The 21704-nt window shown below is 38.6% G+C and overlaps 1 protein-coding gene across 4 annotated transcripts in view; it reads right to left on the reverse strand.

The window, feature by feature from the left end:
- The window catches only part of SSBP2 (single stranded DNA binding protein 2), a 278870-nt gene that overhangs the window by 49815 nt on the left and 207351 nt on the right, over nt 1-21704 (reverse strand). For all 4 annotated transcript variants that reach the window (XM_048851560.2, XM_048851558.2, XM_048851559.2 and 1 more), the window contains 4 exons: nt 16021-16080; nt 12673-12739; nt 12379-12449; nt 8292-8359 (listed from right to left, as the gene is read on the reverse strand). In XM_048851560.2, the coding sequence (XP_048707517.1) occupies nt 8292-8359; nt 12379-12449; nt 12673-12739; nt 16021-16080 (266 nt within the window). The remainder of the gene's footprint in view (nt 1-8291; nt 8360-12378; nt 12450-12672; nt 12740-16020; nt 16081-21704) is intronic.

Raw genomic sequence — 21704 nt, forward strand, 5'->3', positions numbered from 1 at the left:
GGATGGCATAACCGATCAAGAGAGCTTTAAACTAGGAATTCGGGGGAGATGGTTGGGAGATGTCCAGGTAACCTGCACGCTAGTTATTCTCTTTGAGAGGGAAGAAAACGAAGCAAGAAAGGATACAGCCGTGGTTAGGAGAATGGACATAAGGCGGAAGGGCAGTGTACATACCAATCTAATAGGTAATATTGGCAGTAGAATGTATGTTCCCAATTGGGTAAAGAATGTGAGTGAAGCCAAATGGCCCAAATTAAGATGTTTGTACACTAATGCGAGGAGCCTAGGTAACAAAACGGGGAGGAACTAGAGCTACTGGTGCAAGAAGTGAAATAGAACAGAAAGAAGGGATAACAGAAACATGGTGGAATAGTAGTCATGACTGGAATACGGGTATTGAAGGGTATGTGCTGTTTAGGAAAGACAGAAATAAAGGCAAAGGTGGTGGAGTAGCATTGTATATCTATGATGAGGTAGACTGTAAAGAAATAAGAAGTGATGGAATGGATAAGACAGAGTCTGTCTGGGCAAACATCACACTGGAGAAGAAAGCTACTAAAGCCTGCCCTGGGATAGTGCATGGGGTGTGCTATAGACCGCCGAGATCCGATGTGGATATGGATAGCGACCTCTTTAATGTTTTTAAAGAAGTAAATACTAATGGTAATTGTTGATCATGGGAGACTTTAACTTCCCAAATATAGACTGTAGGACAAGTGCTAGTAATAATAATAGGGCTCAGATTTTCCTGGATGCGGTAGCTGATGGATTCCTTCACCAAGTAGTTGCCGAGCCGACAAGAGAGGATGCCATTTTAGATTTGGTTTTGGTAAGCAGTGAGGACCCCAGAAGAAATGATTGTAGGGGACAACCTTGGTTCAAGCGATCATGAGCTAATTCAGTTCAAACTAAATGGAAGGATAAACAAAAATAGATCTGTGACTAGGATTTTTTATTTCAAAAAGGCTAACTTTAAAAAATTAAGGAAATTAGTTAGGGAAGTGGATTGGACTGAAAAACTTGTGGATCTAAAGGCGGAGGAGGCCTGGAATTACTTCAAGTCAAAGTTGCAGAAACTATCAGAAGCCTGCATCCCAAGAAAGGGGGAAAAAGTCATAGGCAGGAGTTGTACACCAAGCTGGATGAGCAAGCATCTCAGAGAGGTGATTAAGAAAAAGCAGAAAGCCTACAAGGAGTGGAAGATGGGAGGGATTAGCAAGGAAAGCTACCTTATTGAGGTCAGAACATGTAGGGATAAAGTGAGAAAGGCCAAAAGCCATGTAGAGTTGGACCTTGCAAAGGGAATTAAAACCAATAGTAAAAGGTTCTATAGCCATACAAATAAGAAGAAAACAAAGAAAGAAGAAGTGGGACTGCTTAACACTGAGGATGGAGTGGAGGTTAAGGATAATCTAGGCATGGCCCAATATCTAAACAAATACTTTGCCTCAGTCTTTAATGAGGCTAATGAGGAGCTTAGGGATAATGGTAGGACAACAAATGGGAATGAGGATATGGAGGTAGATATTACCACATCCGAGGTAGAAGCCAAACTCAAACAGCTTAATGGGACTAAATTGGGGGGCTGGATAATCTTCATCCAAGAATATTAAAGGAACTGGCACATGAAATGGCAAGCCGATTAGCAAGAATTTTTAATCAATCTGTAAACTCAGGGGTTGTACCGTATGACTGGAGGATTGCTAACATAGTTCCTATTTTTAAGAAAGGTAAAAAAAGCAATCTGGGTAACTACAGGCCTGTTAGTTTGACATCTGTAGTATGCAAGGTCTTGGAAAAAATTTTGAAGAAGAAAGCAGTTAAGGACATTGAGGTCAATGGTAATTGGGACAAAATACAACACGGCTTTACAAAAGCTAGATTGTGTCAAACCAACCTGATCTCCTTCTTTGAGAAGGTAACAGATTTTTTAGACAAAGGGAACGTAGTAGATCTAATTTACTCCGATTTCAGTAAGGCATTTGATACGGTTCCACATGGAGAATTATTAGCTAAATTGGAACAGGTGGGGGTCAATATGAAAACTGAAAGGTGGATAAGGAACTGGTTAAAGGTCACACTGAAAGGTGAACTGTCAGACTGGAAGGAGGTTACTAGTGGAGTTCCTCAGAGATTAGTTTTGGGACCAATCTTATTTAATCATTTTATCACTGACCTTGGCACAAAAAGCGGAAATGTGCTAATAAAGTTTGCAGATGACACAAAGCTGGAAGGTATTGCCAATACAGAGAAGGACCGGGATATCATACAGGAAGATCTGGATGACCTTGTAAACTGGAGTAATAGTGATAGGATGAAATTTAATAGTGAAAAGTCATGCATTTAGGGATTAATAACAAGAATTTCTGTTATAAACTGGGAACGCATTACTTGGAAGTAACAGAGGAGGAGAAGGACCTCAGAGTACTGGTCGATCACAGGATGACTATGAACTGCCAATGTGATATGGCCATCAAAAAAGCTAATGTGGTCTTGGGATGCATCAGGCGAGGTATTTCCAGTAGAGATAAGGAGGTGTTTGTACTGTTATACAAGGCACTGGTGAGACCTCATCTGGAATATTATGTGCAGTTCTGTCTCTCATGTTTAAGAAGGATGAATTCAAACTGAAACAGGTACAGAGAAGGGCTACTAGGATGATCCGAGGAATGGAAAACCTGTCTTATGAAAGGAAACTCAATGAGCTTGGTTTGTTTAGCCTAACCAAAAGAAGGCTGAGAGGAGATATGATTGCTATATATAAATACATCAGAGGAATAAATACCATGGAGGGAGAAGAATTATTTAAGCTCAGTACCAATGTGGACACAAGAACAAATGGATATAAACTGGCCATCAGGAAGTTTAGACTTTTAAATTAGACGAAGGTTTCTAACCATCAGAGGAGTGAAGTTCTGGAACAGCCTTCCAAGGGATGCAGTGGGGGCAAAACACATATCTGGCTTTAAGACAAAGCTTGATAAGTTTATGGAAGGGATGATATGATGGGATAGCCTAATTTTGGCAATTAATTGATCTTCGACTACTAGTGGTAGATATACCCAATGGCCTGTGATGGGATGTTAGATGGGGTGGGATCTGAGTTACTATAGAGAATTCTTTCCTGGGTGTCTGGCTGGTGAGTCTTGCCCACATGCTCAGGGTTTAGCTGATCACCATATTTCGGGTAGGGAAGGAATTTTCCTCCAGGGTAGATTGGCAGAGGCCCTGAGGGTTTTTTGCCTTCCTCTGCAGCGTGGTGCATGGGTCACTTGCTGGAGGATTCTCTGCATCTTGAAGTCTTTAAACCACAATTTGAGGACTTCAGTAGCTCAGACATAAGTTAGAGGTTTGTTACAGGAGTTGGTGGGTGAGATTCTGTGGCCTGCGTTGTGCAGGAGGTCAGACTAGACAATCATAATGGTCCCTTCTGACCTTAAAGTTTATGATTCTATGAAGTAAGCATTTATGTACTACTTATCTATAATACCACAAAAATACTGAAATTTGTTAAATAAAAATAATGATTGTTCCTCATAATTTGGGATGTTTTAAGCTTTAAATTTATTCTTATAAAAATCAAATTGTTTTCAATATAAGAAAGTGTGTATGTGACAATATTGTAACTTTGTTTTCACCCCCCAAAATTGAATGTGATGTAAAGAAAAATACACAGAATACATAAAATCACAGAATATTAGGGTTGGAAGAGACCTCAGGAGGTCTAGTCCAATCCCCTGCTCAAAGCAGGACCAACACCAACTAAATCATCACAGCCAGGGCTTTGTCAAGCCGGGCCTTAAAAACTCTAAGGATGGAGATTCCACCACCTCCTTAGGTAATCCATTCCAGTGCTTCACCACCCGCCTACATCTGGATTAATGTAAATACTTAAAAAGTATAAAGCAGACTAAGTGAAAGCTCATCTTGCATCTGACAAGGTCCTGGATTTTGCAAATTTACTTGAAGTCATAGGGGAAACTTCTATGTAGAAAGCTACAAGAAGCATCATGGCAGACTCTGTCGAGGAGGTACATGATTATATGGAGTTGAATATTGGTTGTTTTTTAAAATTAGCCAGCTGCAACGTTCTTTAAAGCAACGTGAGGAGCTTCCCCCGCCCCCTTCTTCTAATAGATGTTTATTATGAAACTGTCAAAATATTCATAAAACATTACTATTAATGTACCAGTTTCACAATGTAATCTTTTACATATGGAAGACTCATATGTCTAATTACAATAGCATTCTTTAGAAACACAGTCATCATTTCCATACTTTCATTTTTTACAGAACTTATGGATGTTACCTCTTTGAGGACCCCTTTAACACAAACCCAGATGTTTCCTTCAGTGAATCAGGAGACATCAATTTTCATTGTCATCTTGAAAATAAGTCTCAAATTTTTTATTTGTACTAGTATTTGAAAAAATGTTCAATATTTCAGTTTCCTTATGCGTGAGTGTATTCTATCAGAATATTGAATAATTTAAACCAAATGCCTGAATACCTATTTTTGTGTGTGTTTTAGCTTTTCTATAAAGGAAGCCTATGAGCTAAAAAGTGAGTGGAAATTCTTTTTTTCTTCAGGTATACACTGAAACATTCTTAGCACCTTTTAAACAGTCTGGTTCATACTGGCCATTAAAATAAGCTTACGAACTGTAACATTATCCCCTGAAATTTGCTATTTTGCTTCCATTTTTTATGAAAAGATAATGCCTTACAAAGACTTATCATGCCAAATTTGGGCTTAAAGTTCGATAGCCGAGATTTATATCCCTTAGAAGTGAGTTTATAATGAAAACTCTGACATGGGCACTTGCAGATTTCACTGTAATTATTTTTTCTTTAAAAAGATGCATGAAATAAATATATATCACATTTGAAATACTGAAGTTTAGGCTATGTAAGCAATTATTTTTCAATGCTACATCTACTAAGAAAAATGTCCTTTTGGGATGAAACACTGTCTAGAAGTTCTCAGGCTAGTTTTGTTGTCATAACAGATTACATAGTATGCATTATTTTTAGCCAAAGCAACACCAGGAAAAATTTCAAAAATGCTATTTGGTAGATATTTAGCTTCCTACCAAGACAGCTGCCTTTTGAATTTTACCCTCTAATTGCTTACAGAGGAGACATTACACTTTAAAATGTCTGTTGGCTTTGCAGAATAACTACATCTTCGTATTTTAATGCTGCCAGAGGGCCAAACCCACTGAACTCAAAAAAGTTTATGCCTGCATAAAAGGAAATGCAAATTAAACTATGCTCCCTGCATAAGGCAATAAGGAAGCTGCCATCTTTTATGGAAATACAAGTACAGAAGATAAGATACACAGATGTTGCTTAGCATCATGCATTGCATAAATTGTAAGGAATAATCTAAAGGAGGAATTGCTAAAACATCTGGGTCCATTTACTGCTACTGGATGTGGATTATCCTTAGATGCTCTCTATAACTGAAACTGAATGTTAGTGTTAATATGTACAATACGTCTGTGCTATGATATCACAGTACAAGGACTTATATGCTAAAGAAATTCATGTACAAGTGACATCAATAACTTTAAGGCTGGGCCTCACACTTCATGTCCTGCAAAAGCAAAAAATACAGAGTTAAGCCTCTATTCTCCTTTTGATATGTGTACGTAACTCCATTTGATAGTAAGAGAAAAATTACTCACTTTGACAATGTGAGAAAAATTTCTTACTGATAAATCAGATTCTCTGAAGGTAAGAAATATAACAGAACTCCTTTCCAAGGTCCAGGATCCAGCATATGACAGGGATCAGAATACCCTAAAGCACAGCTTTCTAATACGAGCACTCTGGGCTAGCTTGTGCCTTTAAGGCACAGTGTGTGGTAAGGGCCGTGTGAAGCCACGCCTCCCAGAACAATGACAGATATTTTGCTTCCATTTTCAGTTGCACTAGAGGGACGTTAATTACCAATAGCCTTTAAGGAGCACAGCATATGCTTGGCTGAAGCATGGGGAGAAGGAGCTATGAGTGGCTACTTCATCCCTTCTTTATGTCATATAGAAGCTCCTGAGTACTTCAAGTACAGGAGCTACAATTCTGGGTAACTCTTAAGTGCAAGGTGAGAAGAAAGCCCCTTCTTCCCTCCCGCTTCACTGTGTGGCTGTATAACTCACACACCTCCTGGGTGTGGTGTTCTGTCCCATCTAGTGGCACTGAGACCACTGAAAGAGAGAGAGATTAATGAGTCTGCTCTACAGCCTTAGCTAACGGCCATATGGCTTTTAGCTCATGCAGTAGAGGCTCATGCACTAAGCTCCAGAAGTCCCAGGTTTGATCCCAATGACCGGGGTCTGACAGTGTTACAACTAGACATGTGTAACTGTCTCAACACAAGAGAAAGTATGCTTACCTACTGCTGAGATATAGAAGTTGTACTTCAACCATGGCCGTTTCATTTTCTGCTAACTGGCAGGTGAGGAGCTCCTTTCTAAGACAGCAACCTGTTTGTCTGTTTTTCCTATATAAGGTCTCTCTCATGTGTACAAGTATCCTCAAAATACTTTTTTTTGCTTCTATTTCTAATTTTTTGTTATTAAATAGCAACAAATTTTGTAATGAATAGTTTAGTTTTGTTTTCCTTTGCTGGAATCTCTTTCTTGAGACCCTTTCTACAATTTGTGTTGTACCTACACTTGATTTCAAATATCTAGTTATTTTTTCTATATTAATTTCCAATAATTGTCCTGAGTGCAACAGAAGACATCTATAGTAAAGTAACACAAACCTTAAATTTATTTTATTTGCTTCAAAAATGCAAGAACTGCCTGAAGATTAGAACAATATATCTAAGATGTGGCAGATTTTTCATTACTTGAAATCTTTAAATCAAGATCAGATGTCTCTCTGCAAGATGTGTTCTAACTCAGTGTTTTGCAACCTTTTCAGGTTGGCGACACCTTATTTGCAATAAAAAATGTTCATGATTCCCTTCCAGTTTACTATAAAAGTAAGAGTAAAAATATATTAATGATAAGCCTTGGTGTGTGTCTTTCTCTGTTGGTCTGTTGATCTGTTGAAGGGTAAGGGGGTGTGTGGAGAAGGGAGTGAGATTTCCCTTGCTTTACATTGTAATAAAATGTTTGATTCTTTGCAAACCTGATTACCTTTCTTGACCCTCCTGGAGGTCATGACCAACTTGTTAAGAAACACTCTTCTAACTCAACCACAAGTATGGTACTGAAGCAAGGGCACTGGAGCCTTTGTAGAAGTGAGGAGGGGCAATGGTGCTGGAACTGGGGGCACCAGGGGGCCATGCCCCCTACTTTTAAATATGGCGTAGTTTGGGGGTTAGAGGGCTGTGTCCCCCTCCCTGCCCAAACTTCAAGCCAGGGGCAGGCGAGGAGCAATGCTGGCAGGGGCTGTGCTTCGCAGTGCGGGAGCTGATAACGGAGAGTTGCACTGAAGGCCTTAGCTTCGGTGCAACTTCAACTTATTCATTATTATTAACCAAAACAGTGGTTTGACATCTGAAGTTGCTCTGGAGGCTTGGAAAATAGGAGTTATCTTCATATTTCAAGAGAGGATGATACTCCATGGATCCAATCCATAGCTGGTGTAAATCAGTGTACACCAGTTTACACCAACTGAGTATCTAGCCCCAGAAGTCCTTGAATGCCAGTAGTACATTAAAATATCTCAGGCCTGATTCTCCACTTCATAACACTGGTTTTATGAAGTGTAACTTCACTGATTACATTAGCACAAAACTGATACAACAGAATGGAGAATACACACTTTTTTAATGTGTATCCTTTGTGATGATGTATTTAAAGACAATGGTGTGTTTCTGTCCGTACTATGTACTTCCTTGCTTTTGCAGATATGAATCACAACCTTACTATTCTTTAAAATGTTCTTTTTGTGTGTGAATTGATGGCAAACTCTGTTACTATTAAATCAGTGAAATAAACATTCAAACCTAATTAATATCAAGGCTCTTTACAAATCTACAGATGAATATGGTGGGCACACTAACAAGATATTGCAAATATATGAACCCTGACCTGTAGAACAAACCCAACATTTAGAAAGAGACTTGGAAGGAAAAAACAAAGAATTCTGTAAAAGATGCTTTGCACAAGAGTGAAACTGCTGTGATGTTTCTTTACTTTGTCACAACTCTTAATATTAGTTAATTAATCAAAATACATTCTCCCTGGTACTATGTATGGCACAATTATTTTTTCTTTTAAAAGGAAAAGATTACTTTTATAAATGTGATAGTAGTTTATTATTTTGCTTACATGTTCATTCCAGGCATTCCAGGGCCACCTAAAGCATTCAGTGGCGGTCTCATTGCACCTCCATAGTTCTGCAATGATAACCAAGGGTCAGACTACCACAAAACAAAAAAACAAAACCAAAGAGGAGGGGGGAAAGAAAGGACAGCAGGTTAATGACTTCCCTACACACCTGTTGATTGGATAGGCCAGTGTGACTCACTCTTGCAGGAGTTTCCATTCTTGACTTTAAAAAAAAATTCTTATGCCTAACGAAAAAGTAGTATGCTTAGTACACTACACATATTAACGGGTCTTAAAAATTTATGTGTACTAAGCATACTTAAAATGCTAATTGTTCCATGAAGATTTATGATACATGGTAGCAAAGTCAATGGTCAACAAAGATCAGATTCAGTAACTGTTCAACTTTCATACCATGAAAACTCGTTCAAGGACAGAAAATAGATTTTTTTCGGGGGGTTTCACAGTTTGGAATTCTGATAGAATTATTTTTAATTGAACCTGGTTAATGAACAGGGTATTAAAAACTTCCATAGGAAAATATTTCATTTCTGTAACACATAAAATGATTGCTATACTCCTCTTGTAACCAATTTAAGGCAACAAACATGAAAATTATTCAGATAGCATAATGGATGCCATAGAAATGCCTATGAATGAGCTATCCAAAACCCTATTATAGATAAAACCAATGTGTGTGCTCAGAGAAGATTTAGATCATGACATAAACTGACAAAAGCCTAGACATTGTGCTATTTTCCTGAAAGACTAAACTATTAGGTCAATTTTTTCAGTTAAATGTAAATAGAACAACCTGCCTTACCCCACATATATCATTCATTGTAGAGACTGTACCAGTCCTACTGCGTTTTTCTGATATCTTAGGCAAATATATGTATAATAAAGCAATTTCTAAAAAGTAAAATAGTATGTTTTGAGGAAGTGGGGCAGACAATCATTTACCTAAGAGAACAGAATGTCCTCAAAGTCGTTATTGTTATCTGTTTTGCAATGATATAACTACAACTCACTCTAGTTATACTATAACTGGATTACTGAACTTTAACTGGAGTTCTCCAAAGCAGTCTGTTACACAAATCAATGCTCTAGGGTGTTTGAGCATCAAATTATGCAGACCAGGGAGCAATCTGACAATAAGATTTAAAATGTAGACCTGATACTGTATTTCATGTGTCATAGCGAAAAGAGATATTTCAATTACAAAAAACTTATTTAAAGTGAACCAAGAAAGGACTTCTAGGAGTAAGTTCTCTTGTTGCAAACTAGAAGACAAACCTGCAAGTGCTCCTTGTTTAGACTTCCCATTGAAGCCCACGGGAGTTCTACACATAGATGGCTCGTATGAATGGGTTTATGTAACAAGCTAATAAGCTAATTCTAAAACAATTGGAATGCTACCTCGCGTTCCCTTTAAATATTCATGTTTTTGGCATCTCCCTGTACCAAAACAGTACCAAAATGACATCCATTTCTGGAGGAACTCTGAAGCTATTTAATTCTATTTTTCCATCTTCATTTCAGAGATCTGAGCCACCTTTCTTTGGACCATCTTCCTGTTTTTTCTTTTCTTTATTCTGACAAAGGAACCAAGTCTGTGGGCCTAAGATCTTTATGGAATTCACTAGGAGTTCTCAACTGGAAGCATTTTAGTCAGGTGTCCTTGCTGAACTTGAACTGAGAGAAATCAGATTAAAATCATTTGGCACATTTAGTAAGCATAAACCTTTACAATTATATACAACTGTTTGCCTGTTGCTGAAGATGAAAGAAAATAATTAGGGTAGACCTGGGACAGCTGCTGCCAAGAAGGAAATCCAAGAGGAGAAGATGGATGAAGAGAGGAATCTGGAGAACAGTGGCGAATGAAGGAGTCTGACCAACAGTTAGAGGCAGAGTTTAACAAAGTTGTTTTTGTTTCGTTACTTTTCCTTGTTTTATTTTCCTTTTCCCTTTCACTGTAATTTGTTTTTTTGTTTGTCAGTCATTATCCAAAAATTAACTATTATACCTATGGCAAACTGTTAAATGAGGGAAAATTCATTTAAAATAAAATGTAAAAAAGTTACATACTTGTGTTTTCAGTCTCCCTATCCCAAGCACAAGAATGTAGGTGTTAGCACCAAACAAACTGGACAGCAAAATCAAAACTAGTGTACAGTCCAAACTTGCTATCTAGCTCAAATATGGCCTGTCACCATGATATATGGTATTTAGATAACTCTTTTATATTTTGTGTGCTTGAATCTCATTTACATGAAGGACAGATCTACACTAAAAAGTTTTACTGGCATAGCTATTTTGGTAAGGGGTATGATTTTTTGCCAACATAGTTATACTGGTAAAAGTCCTAGTATAGCTGCAGTCAGGAAACTGACATAAGCTATACTGGGATAAGCACTTTTATACCAATATAACTGTGTCTACACCACAAGAGGTTTTGCAGTTTAACTATACCAGTGTAGCACAACCAGCAAAACCCTCCTAGTGTAGATTAAGCCTAAAGCAGCTTTACACTCTCTGGCACTGCAGAAGTACCTTAAAGTGGGCATGAAAGGCTCTGTAAGTTAGCTCGTCCTTCGAGTTATTAAAACTGCTTGCTCAGAAGACCCACGCCACCCCCAGGCAAATGAGAAGGATGATAGATAAGCATGGATCTATAGAAAAGACTACTTTGGAAAACTCAGGTCTGAGAGAATTACATAGTCCCCTCCAGTTTTAAAGAGAATAAAACTGAAAATCATCTTTGCTAAAATTGACATCAGACTTGCCTACTGTGTGTAGCTAATAATGCTAGCGTAAAGTGTGAGCTTAAATTCATGACCACAAAGCTTAACTTTCCACCACAAAAAAGAAAGTGGCAGAAATACCAAAGTGCTGTAGAAAAACAAACATATGTTTATACACATTTGTGTTGGTTACACATGCAGAATTGGTTGCGACCAAAAAGAGTCATGGGTTAAAAAGAAAGAGCTACCCAGTTATTCAAAACTAAACGTAGATCCCATTGAACAGAGAAGTCACTAGGGAAAATATCTGAATGAAGAAATCAAAGTGTAGAGGGATGAACATAACCCAAATATTCTTCAGAATAAGATGTAAAGCCAAAATGGCTATAACAAGCAAAAAAACAAAAAACAAAGTTTGAGACCTGAGTTACTGAGGAAAAGTGATAATAAGCAATGGACAATCCACTGGGCTAACCTTTTTGGAGGTATTTCAGAATGGATTTAATTTCCACTTGACTTCATTCTTGTAAGTGGAAATATTATATATTTTTACTAAAAAACTTTCACACCCTTGGAGAAGGAGTCTCTGTATAAGTAACTATAACCAGGTCAGCATTGGGAGGAAGGCTGAACACAGATGTTCAAGCTTGTTGCTCTTCTTGAAAAGCAGATCTAGAAAGACAAGGCTAACAACTGGTATTTATAGGTGATATGCAGGCACCATCTATAGACAGTATGACTAATTGTGCATATTAAAAATCTTATGCCAAAAAACCTAGAGTGTGGAATTTTTGATCAGAAGTTTAGTGGCTAGAGAAAGATCTTTATAAAAATTAATTAATTTTGATTTTGCTACACAGACTATGAATACTTTAGCTGTATTGTGGGGCTAATTTTCCCTCCAAAATAATATAAACAATAAGGTTAGGATTTTCAAAGGAGCCTGAGCCAATTGCTTAGGCTCCTTTGAAAATCCTAGACTTAGACCATAATATGCATTAATTGTGGCATAAACTTAAGTTTTCTCAATGTTTTATAGTTATATGGACAAATATGTAAGCCTTTTTATTTGAATTATAACTGTATCATTCAAAATAAATTAAATCAATCTTTATAAAATTTTGTAAATACAATAAATTTTCTTTATAGTTCGCAACTTTGTCAAGTTTTAACTGAGAATATTTTTTTATTATAGAGAGAAAATCCCTTAAAAATGGGATTAGAAAGAAAAGTGCTGACATATTTAAACCTTCGTTCTAGTACAGCTGTGACAAAAAGGACCCTAAAATATCATATGTATGTGTACTGTAAATATAGACACACATATTTATGCAAGGTACCTGTGGTCCTAATGGAACCATTCCTCTTGGAGGAGTCATTCTCTGCATTGGCCCACCCATGTTTGGATGCCCTGAAAAAAATCACACAACTTTACCAACTGTGGTGCATAAAAACACTTCTAAATTATTGACAAATTATCACTTCATCGTTTGAAAAGTGTTTACGCAGCCGCAGTGGACTTTAAAACAAGAGGTGCTGGATGCAAGTTTGGGATCATGCAGAACCTTTCTAAAAGAAAAAAAAAGGTTGATATTCTCAATATACATTTCACATCTAGTAAACAGGCACTTTACCTTGTTGTCGTGTTGGGTCCATCCCACTGGGCAATAATGGCTGACTTCCTGGGACACCTCCAAGTGCCTACACATATATAAAACATGTTGAGAGGAAATATAAATTGTATTTTAAACAGATAATTCAGGTAATTTTGTTTTTAATTTTGAAACTGTTACTGAGCCAAGTGTAAAGCAAAAAGTTTAACTCTGCTAAAGATATAGGACAAGATCTTACAATTGGATCCACGCACCCTTGTGGCCACATGGAGCTCCAATGATTTAAACAGCTAAATGTGAATATTCTTCAGTATTTATTTTTACCTAATTTTCTTTTATTTGTCCCTAATTTTCTTGTATTGTGTATCCCACCTGGCTATGGAGCATGGGGCAATGCCGTTTCTTGATTCTGGGGTCAGTTTTCTCTATGTTTAAATTTTGACATCCTCTATCATTTTAACAGCTACCTTCCAGGGCTAGAAGGGTGGCTTTGTGGTCTTCTCAGATGCTCAGCCACAACTAGGCCACCTGGGCGGTATTCAAAATGCAGGCTAAGGTAGGGCTGGGAGGTGGGGAATGTAGTTTCCATCCTCCCTAACCATCCAAGGACATTAGTTCCAAGATATACTCTCTATACTCCTACAATGGAAACAAGAGACTCCAAGCTTGGTCCCAAATCCTGCCTTCAAGCATGATAATATAATGTGTTGTTATGTCCCGCTTGGCCCAAATGTAGCATATTGTTTTTAAATCCCCAAGTTATTATCTGTCCTTTGAGTCTGTTATAAGATAGTTAGATTTACAATTAATTTCTCTAGCCTTTTGCACAAATATCTGTAGTATAGTCATCTTACAAAAATCTTCATCAAGAATGGATGTTTGAGTCTGGAATGGTGTTTCAAAAGCCAACTAAAATTAATTAATTCATAATAAAAATGTTTATCTGGAGTACGTAAATCTGGTGTTATTAAATGCATCTAATCAGGTAACACTGGTATTGCTTAATGAAGGAACTGATCAGTTTATCTTGACTGCGAAGAAATATGATTGTGGTGAATTTTTATTATTTTACATATATATGTATATACATAAATAAATATATATATATGTTTATTATTTTACACTTTTACACACACATACGTACATATATATATATATATATATATATATATATATATATATAAACACATGCACTCTAAGGTTGAGGTTTTAATTGCAGAAGAGTCAGGAAATTCAAAGGTAACATTCACAATGTTCCCTTTTGAGTATGCATTACAATTGTGTACTTCATTATATGATTTATGGAACTTATAGAGTTTCATTCTGTGTCATTTTAGTCAATGGGAGCATTATCATTTACTTCAATAGGTGCAGGTTCAGAATGATATGTAGGAGCAAAAAGTAAAACATGCAAAAGTGTCAAATTCCAGCAAAGTGGAATCTGGTCACCTGTGCCAAAGATGACAGGTGGCATGCAGGGAAACAAGAGTAAAGTCCTTAGTGTAAGACACCCAGGCTGGAAATTTGACTCATGCAATATTTGGAACATGTATGGTTATATAAAGAAGTGCCCCTTCCTTCCACTGTATCATATTGTATTATTGCTGAGCAGTATGTCACATTTTCCTATGTGACCAAATAAGACAGAACCCTACTATAATGCATGTGCTCGAGGGAAGAGTTATGGTTACTGTGAGAATTTTAACTATGATTTTACTGACTTTTGTGTAATCAAAATTTCAACTTTAAAACTGCATTACAATAGTTTATCACTTTCATGTACTGCTTATATTATCTGTAACTTAATGATAGGCAATGTTGCCAAAACTGGTAATTCATGAATGTGGCATAATGTAAATGAACTGCAAGAGCTGTAATTCACTGAGATTATGCTATAGCTCTAAACTGAAAACAGTGTAATGTGCAGACAAAAATAGCTTCTGAAATTAAAACAGCAGGTTGGCAGTAGTTTTTATAGTATTCACCACATCCAGCTTTTACCTGCCAGTATTTAAACAATTCAGAAATACATACATATAAAAATGTGAAAGTCAAATGCCAGAATGTCTTTGAGTAACATATTATTGTAAGGTACAGCAATCAGGAATTTATTTTATACTGAATTACAGTATACTTATAACAAATGTTTAAAGCAATGATAACTTTTCACTTACAGTATATAGTCCAGGGGCAGGCCAACTTTTTGGGCTGAGAGCCACGTCGGGTTTCCAAAATTGTATGGAGGGCCGGTTAGGGGAGGCTGTGCCACCCCAGACAGCCGGGCATGGCCCGGCCCCCAACCCCTATCTGACCCCGCGCCCGCTTCTCGCCCCCTGACAGCCCCCCCAGGACTCCTGTCCCATCCACCACCCCCTGCTCCCTGACCTCCCCCAGACGTCCCGCCCTTGACTTCCCCCCACAGCCCGATCCAACCCCTCCTCTCATTCCTGACTGCCCCCCCGGGACCCCTCCCCATCCAACCATCCCTTCTCCCTGTCCCCTGACCACCCCCGGAACCCCTGATCCTGACTGCCCCCCGCCGCCCCATCCAACCCCTCCTCTCCTTCCTGACTGCCCTCCCAGGACCCCTGCCCCCATTCAACCACCCTGTTTCCTGCCCTCTGACCGCCCTGATCCCTATCCACACCCTTGGCCCCTGACCACCCCCTCGAACTCTCCTGCCCTCTGTCCAATCCCCCTGCTCCCTTACCGCGCTGCCTGGAACACTGGTGGCTGGCGGCGCTACAGCCGTGCAGCACAGAGCACCGGGGTAGGCCGGGCTCTGCAGCTGCACTGCCCCAGGAGCTCGCAGCCCCTCTGCCCAGAGCATTGCGCCGGCAGCGCAGTGAGCTGAGGCTGCGGGGGAGGGGGAATAGCAGGGGAGGGGCCGGGTGCTAGCCTCCCAGGCCAGGAGCTCAGGGCTGGGCAGGAGGGTCCCGCGGACCAAATTTAGCCCGTGGGCCATAGTTTGCCCACCTCTGATATAGTTCCTTCCATGTACAGATCAGAAAGCAGTTAATAAACTTTAATTAAGCTACCCACCTCTCCTATGTAGTACATATCAATATACCCTTTTACAGCTGGGCAAAAAGGGGCAGACAAAGATTAAATGAATTAGAAATTACAGAAGTTAGTAGTTGATGGAACAATCAGAAATGGGACTCAGGAATCCCCCTATTAACCACTATACCATATTCCCTAAAACAGTGGTTTTCAACCTGTGGTCTGCAAACCCTGTAGGTCCACAGACTATGTCTAAGATTTTCAAAGAAATCCACACCTCCATTCGAAATTTTTTATGGGTCTGCAAATGTAAAAAGATTGAAAACCACGGCCCATAAATGTGTGTCCTTGATATAAGGCTCTTACCTGATTGGGTATTCTTAAAGGTGGCCTTGGACCTCCAGGGTATCGAGGGGACATAAAAGGCTATGAAAAAAGGAACATAACCAAAGAATTCAATTTAGTTCAGAAATGTTTTATGTAGTAACTACATATATAGTTCCTGTGATCCTCAAATCTCAGGAGCTCATCTTATATACTTTGACAACAGTATTTAGTACATTAGTCTGCAGCACTTAGCAAAACTATATATATTTTAAAACTCTTTTCTGAAGATTAGTACCAAGCTGCATTTCTTAAAATTTTTAATACAGCTATTGTGTAAGCGGAATATGAACAACTATATGCACAGCATATGTAAAATGATAAACTATTAACATTACATAATCAAAAATGGAAGTTTTTGACTGGATAAAAGGGAAGTTAAAAAGCCTGGAATATAAAATAAAATACTCTAGGAAGAGTTGAGAGATACATAATAACAGAATAATTCAAAATGTCAAGTACTTTATCTTTTTACGTTTTCATTTTAAAGAATATAAGGTATATAATAGTGACAGAGGATTTGGATTTCAGGTTTGGTTCACATATGTGTCTAGAGGTCTGGAGACTTATTTGAACTACATTATCTAAATTACTGAGCTCTGCTCACATACCTCATGTAATGCAACCCTTCCTCCCCACACGCCAGTCTACCTACCCCATCCAACAAACCTTGGTTCACCATCACTTGGTGTTAGCTGAGTGTCCACTGGACCTCAGCTGCCATTGTAGTACATAGGAAAGAGATAGTCTTTAAGATTGCTGGGAAGCAAACCAGTTAGGAATTAATATATGGAAGTCAACTCCTTAACTTGCACCCAGAAGTAAACAGGAAGCCAATGCAAACATCAGAAAACAGATCTAACATTCCAGTGTTGGGGCTTAACCCCCATCACCTGAAAGGCAAGGGAAAGAATCCCAATTAGTCATGCTCTGCATCTGGAGGGTGATTAATTAACTGCCTTCTGGCCAGAGGAGGTATAGTTATGACTTATAGGTAGACTGAAGGAGCTCAGCGGAGGAGAGACTGCAGAGGAGACAGATCTCTCTGGCAGAGAGAAGCCCTGGGATAGGCTTTAGCAGACAGGAAACAACAGAGGAAGAATATTACGGGAGCAGGTTAGGTTCCTGCAGGGGAAGCCTGAGGTAGGGCCAACAAAGGAACTAAAGTGGAGTCTGAAAGAGGCAGAAGGGGTATAAGTTTTAAGATTCATTTGGATTTGTTCATGTTCCAGTGGAAGTGGTTTAGACTTTCATGTGAGTTGGTTTGAGGGCCAAGCCACAGAACACCTGAAGGAACTCAGGAGAAGACAAAGGCTGGAAAAGGCCATCACAGGGATGAGGGAGAGCCTAGTAGGGGGTGCCAGAGACAATGATCCTGTGACCAGAGATCAGGGGGAGTGCTATTACAATTCCTCATGATTACATTTTCAAGCACGACAGCCCATGAAATTTTCACCAGCTGTAACTTTCAAGCTGTCTTCAAACACAACCATAGGTAGAACACATTGAATTATTCCCATCTAGAAGTCAGAAAGCAGGGATCATGGTAGCAAAGTCTAGATCTGAAAGGAAAGGGAGCAAATGTCTAAGTAGAAAGATGATAAAAGAGTGATTTTGGCAACTAATAACACCTGTAATTCCAGAAGCAGCTGAAGAGCCTAAAGCATTCTTTAAATTGTGAATATTTGAACAAAGAGAAGACTATCCCTGCAATAATCAGGGCAAAACCTCTCCTTCCACAAGCCTTTCCCTCAGGATCTCTCAGACCAACAGAGTGGAAATTCTGGAGAACAAAAGCTGAGCTGGAAGTGTTGGACTTACTGAGCTCACTGAAATGGCTGGAGCAAATGACTGTACAGTGGTTTTAATGTTATACAGCTGGACAAAGTAGAAGATCCCATTATAATGACTGCAGGTTTAAAAAAAAGTCTGTATTGAAAAACCCTAAACAGGGTGCAGGAAACAAATATTATTTTTCTGTTACAGACAGTCATGACAAAGAAACAATTCCAACAGCTGGTACGGGAACAAAAGATACATTCTATTTAAAAAAAATCAGTCTTCAAAATTTCATTCTTCTCATTCTAAAGCCCAGCAAAAACAATCAGAAAAGGAGAGAATGTGTTTCTATTAGGAAAGCCTTCGAAAAAGCATATGTTGAAACAGCAGCACTTTTCCTGGTTACATTCTGGTTCAGACAGTCAGGAAAAGTGATAATGATTCAGCATGACTTTTTGACAAGTTACAAAAGTCGGATTCCACAAACAATATCCAACAGGATGAAGATGACATAGAGACTCTGGCATCTTTAACTGCTTATTGTTACTACTAGCTATTTTTGTTCTGTTTGCTGTTAAGCTTTAGCCTGCTTGATTTTGAAATATAAAATGTTCAAGATTTCTTGTGCCTAGCAACCAGCGCTTGGGTAAATTCCTACAGATGATAATCCAGCAAGTGGCCTGGCTCTCAAGAAACTCTTTTATTTAAATCAACATCCTTTCTGAATACTGGGATTAGAGTTTGTTTATTCCCAAGTGAGGTTAAATTAATATTTGGATACTGCTGTTACTTCTTTTTACTCATGTTTTCATATATAATGACAAAAATGTGCAAATAAATTGCAAAATTTGCAATATTTAGGCACCTTAATATAAGTAGCCTGATTTTCAGTAATGATGGGTATCCACAATCCTACTGAAACCAGTGGGAATTGCAAGCTCAGTATCTCTGAAAATCAGGCCACTCTTCTTTAGGGGCCTACATTTGGATTAAGGGGCCTAACATTAGGTATCCAGGTTTGAAAATTGTGGTCAGAGAACCCATTAGAAAACTACCATGATTCCACTTGCTTTTTAAAAGGCACCTCTATGTAATTTCTGGATTCCTTCTCTCTGCTCCGGAACATTGGATGAAGCCTCTGAAAGAAGGAGTTAAACACAGGACTTCTTTTATTTCTATGTATTTTAGTAAGTTCAAATTTCAATTCCTGGAAATGTGACTCTTGTTTAACCAGACAGATTTTAAAGTAAATTTAATCTTTATGTGTGAATTTCTATGCATGTGATAGCCCAGTGGCGGGCAACATGCGGCCCGTCAGGGTAATCCGCTGGTGGGCTGCCAGACAGTTTGTTTACCTTTGCACGGCCACCTGCAGCTGGGCGAACCGCGGCCACTGGGAGCTGCAGGAGGCCGTGCAAATGTAAACGAACTGTCTGGCGGCCTGCCAGTGGATTACCCTGATGGACTGCATGCAGCCCACGTGCCGCAGGCTGCCCACCACTGTGATAGCCTATGTGCAGGCTGTGCTGTATGGTTCAATTTAATGTAAAAAATAACCTGAAAAAAAGTTAAAGAAAACTTACCTCAAAAAGAAAAGGTAAATATATAGGGCAAGATTCACCCTAGGTTCTACATTCACTTATGGCAGCACACACCTGGTGGCAGTAAGTACAAGGCCATTTCAGCAAAACAAAATAAATTATTTATATTGGTCTTCATTGCAGAGGACATGGGGGAGATACCCACATCACAGCTATTCTTTTTAGGAACAAATCTGAAGTATTGTCACACACCAATGGGTCAATAGTAGAGGTTTTAGAACAAATTGAAAAATTAAACAGTAATGAGTCACCAGGACCAGATGGTATTCACCCAAGAGTTTGATTGAACTCAAATATGAAATGACAGGACTACTAACTGTAGTATATAACCTATCATTGAAATAAGCCTCTGTACTAGATAACTGGAAGGTAGCTAACGTAACACCAATTTTTAAAAAGGATGTGAGAAGCAATCCTGGCGATTATAGGCCATGAGCCTAATTTCAGTACTAGGCAACTTGACTGAAACTATACTAAAGAACAAAATTATCAGACACATAGATGAACACTATTTGTTGAGGAAGAGTCAACACAACTTTTGTAAAGGGAAATCATGCCTCACCAATCAATAAGAATTCTTTGAGGATGTTAACAAGCATGTGGATAAGGGAAATCCAGACAATTTAGTTGTATTTATATTTTCAGAAAGCCCCTGACAAGATCTCTCACCAAAGGCTCTTAAGCAAACTAAGTAGTCATAGGATAATAGGGAAGGTCCTCTCATGGATCAGTAACTGGTTAAAAGATAAGAAACAAAGGGTAGGAAAAAATGGTCAGTTTTCACAATGGAGACAGATAAGCAATGGGATCCCCCAACTGTTCAACATATTCATTAATTATCTGGAAAGGAGAGTGAACAATGAAGTGGCAAAGTTTGCATATAATTCAAATTTATTCAAGATAGTTAAATCCAAAGATGACCTCAAAGAGTTACATGGGGATCTCAGACTGGGTGTCTGGGCAACAAAATGGCAGATCAAATTCAACATTGAAGTGCAAAGTAATGCAGATTGGAAAAAATATCCCAACTACACATATATAATGATGGGTTCTAAATTAGCTGTTGCTACTCAAGAAAGAAATCATCAAAACTTCAACTCAGTGTGCAGCAGTGGTCAAAAAGGCAAACAATGTTAGGAAAGGGATAGAAAATAAGACAGAAAATATCATAATGCCACTATATAAATCCATGGTGCACCCACATCTTGAATACTGTGACCAGGTATGGTGAAGCCATCTCAAAAAGGATATAGTTGAAATGTAAAAGGTTCAGAGAAGGGCAGAAAAGATGATCAAGGGTATGAAATGGCTTCCATATGAGGAGAGACTAAAAAGATTAGGGCTGTTCAGCTTACAAAAGGAATGATTAAGGGGGAATATGATAGGGGTCTCAAATAATGAATGGTGTGGAAAAACAAAAGTGAATGAAGTGTTATTTTCCCTTTCCCACAGGGGTCACCTGATGAAATTAATAGGCAGCAGGTTTAATACAAACAAGAGGAAATACTTTTTCACACACCGTACAATTAACCTGTGGAACTCATTGCTATGGGATGCTGTGATGGCCAAAAGTATAACTGGTTAAAAAAAGAACTAGATAACTTCATGGAGGATACGTCCATCAACAGTTATTAGCCACAATGATTAGGGATGTTAGGGATGATATTACCTCATGCCAAGGGCGACTGTAAATGTCAGACTGCAAGAAGCTCAGAGGGAAAGACGGGTTGATCTCTCCAAAATTGCATAGTTTTCTGTACATTTCCACTGAAGCTCTGGTACTGGCCACTGTCAGAGACAGGATACTGGGCTAGATGGACAATTGGTGTGATCAAGTATGGCATGTTCTTACATGGCAATTACCCTGAGGTGGGGAGGCAAAAAGTGGTGAATGCCGTCTGAACAGTAGGGCCCTGTCTACCGAGGGTTAAAAGGTACTTCTTCAAATCCAATTAGCTTAACATAATTGAAAATTCCCCTAAACACGAATGTAGATATAATGTAACACCTCTTCAGTCCTGTTAGCTGTTGTGTTTTAGCCTAGTTGACAGTGTTGGGGTCTGTTCACAAGATAAAAAGATGCATTTTCACAACATATTGCTAACTGTTTTAACTAATGAACTATTTAACTCTACTCTTGACAAGGCAAATTTAATTTTACCATGTGTTAGCTGGTTAAGGTGAACCTCCTAGGGTGTCCCCTCTACTATAAGACTTTAAGACATATATTATTAATTATTTTGTATTACCATAGCGCCTAGGATCCCTGTCTTTTATCCTAGTGTG

Source organism: Caretta caretta, chromosome 5 (genome assembly GCF_965140235.1).
Source record: "Caretta caretta isolate rCarCar2 chromosome 5, rCarCar1.hap1, whole genome shotgun sequence".
Classification (NCBI taxonomy): domain Eukaryota; kingdom Metazoa; phylum Chordata; order Testudines; family Cheloniidae; genus Caretta; species Caretta caretta.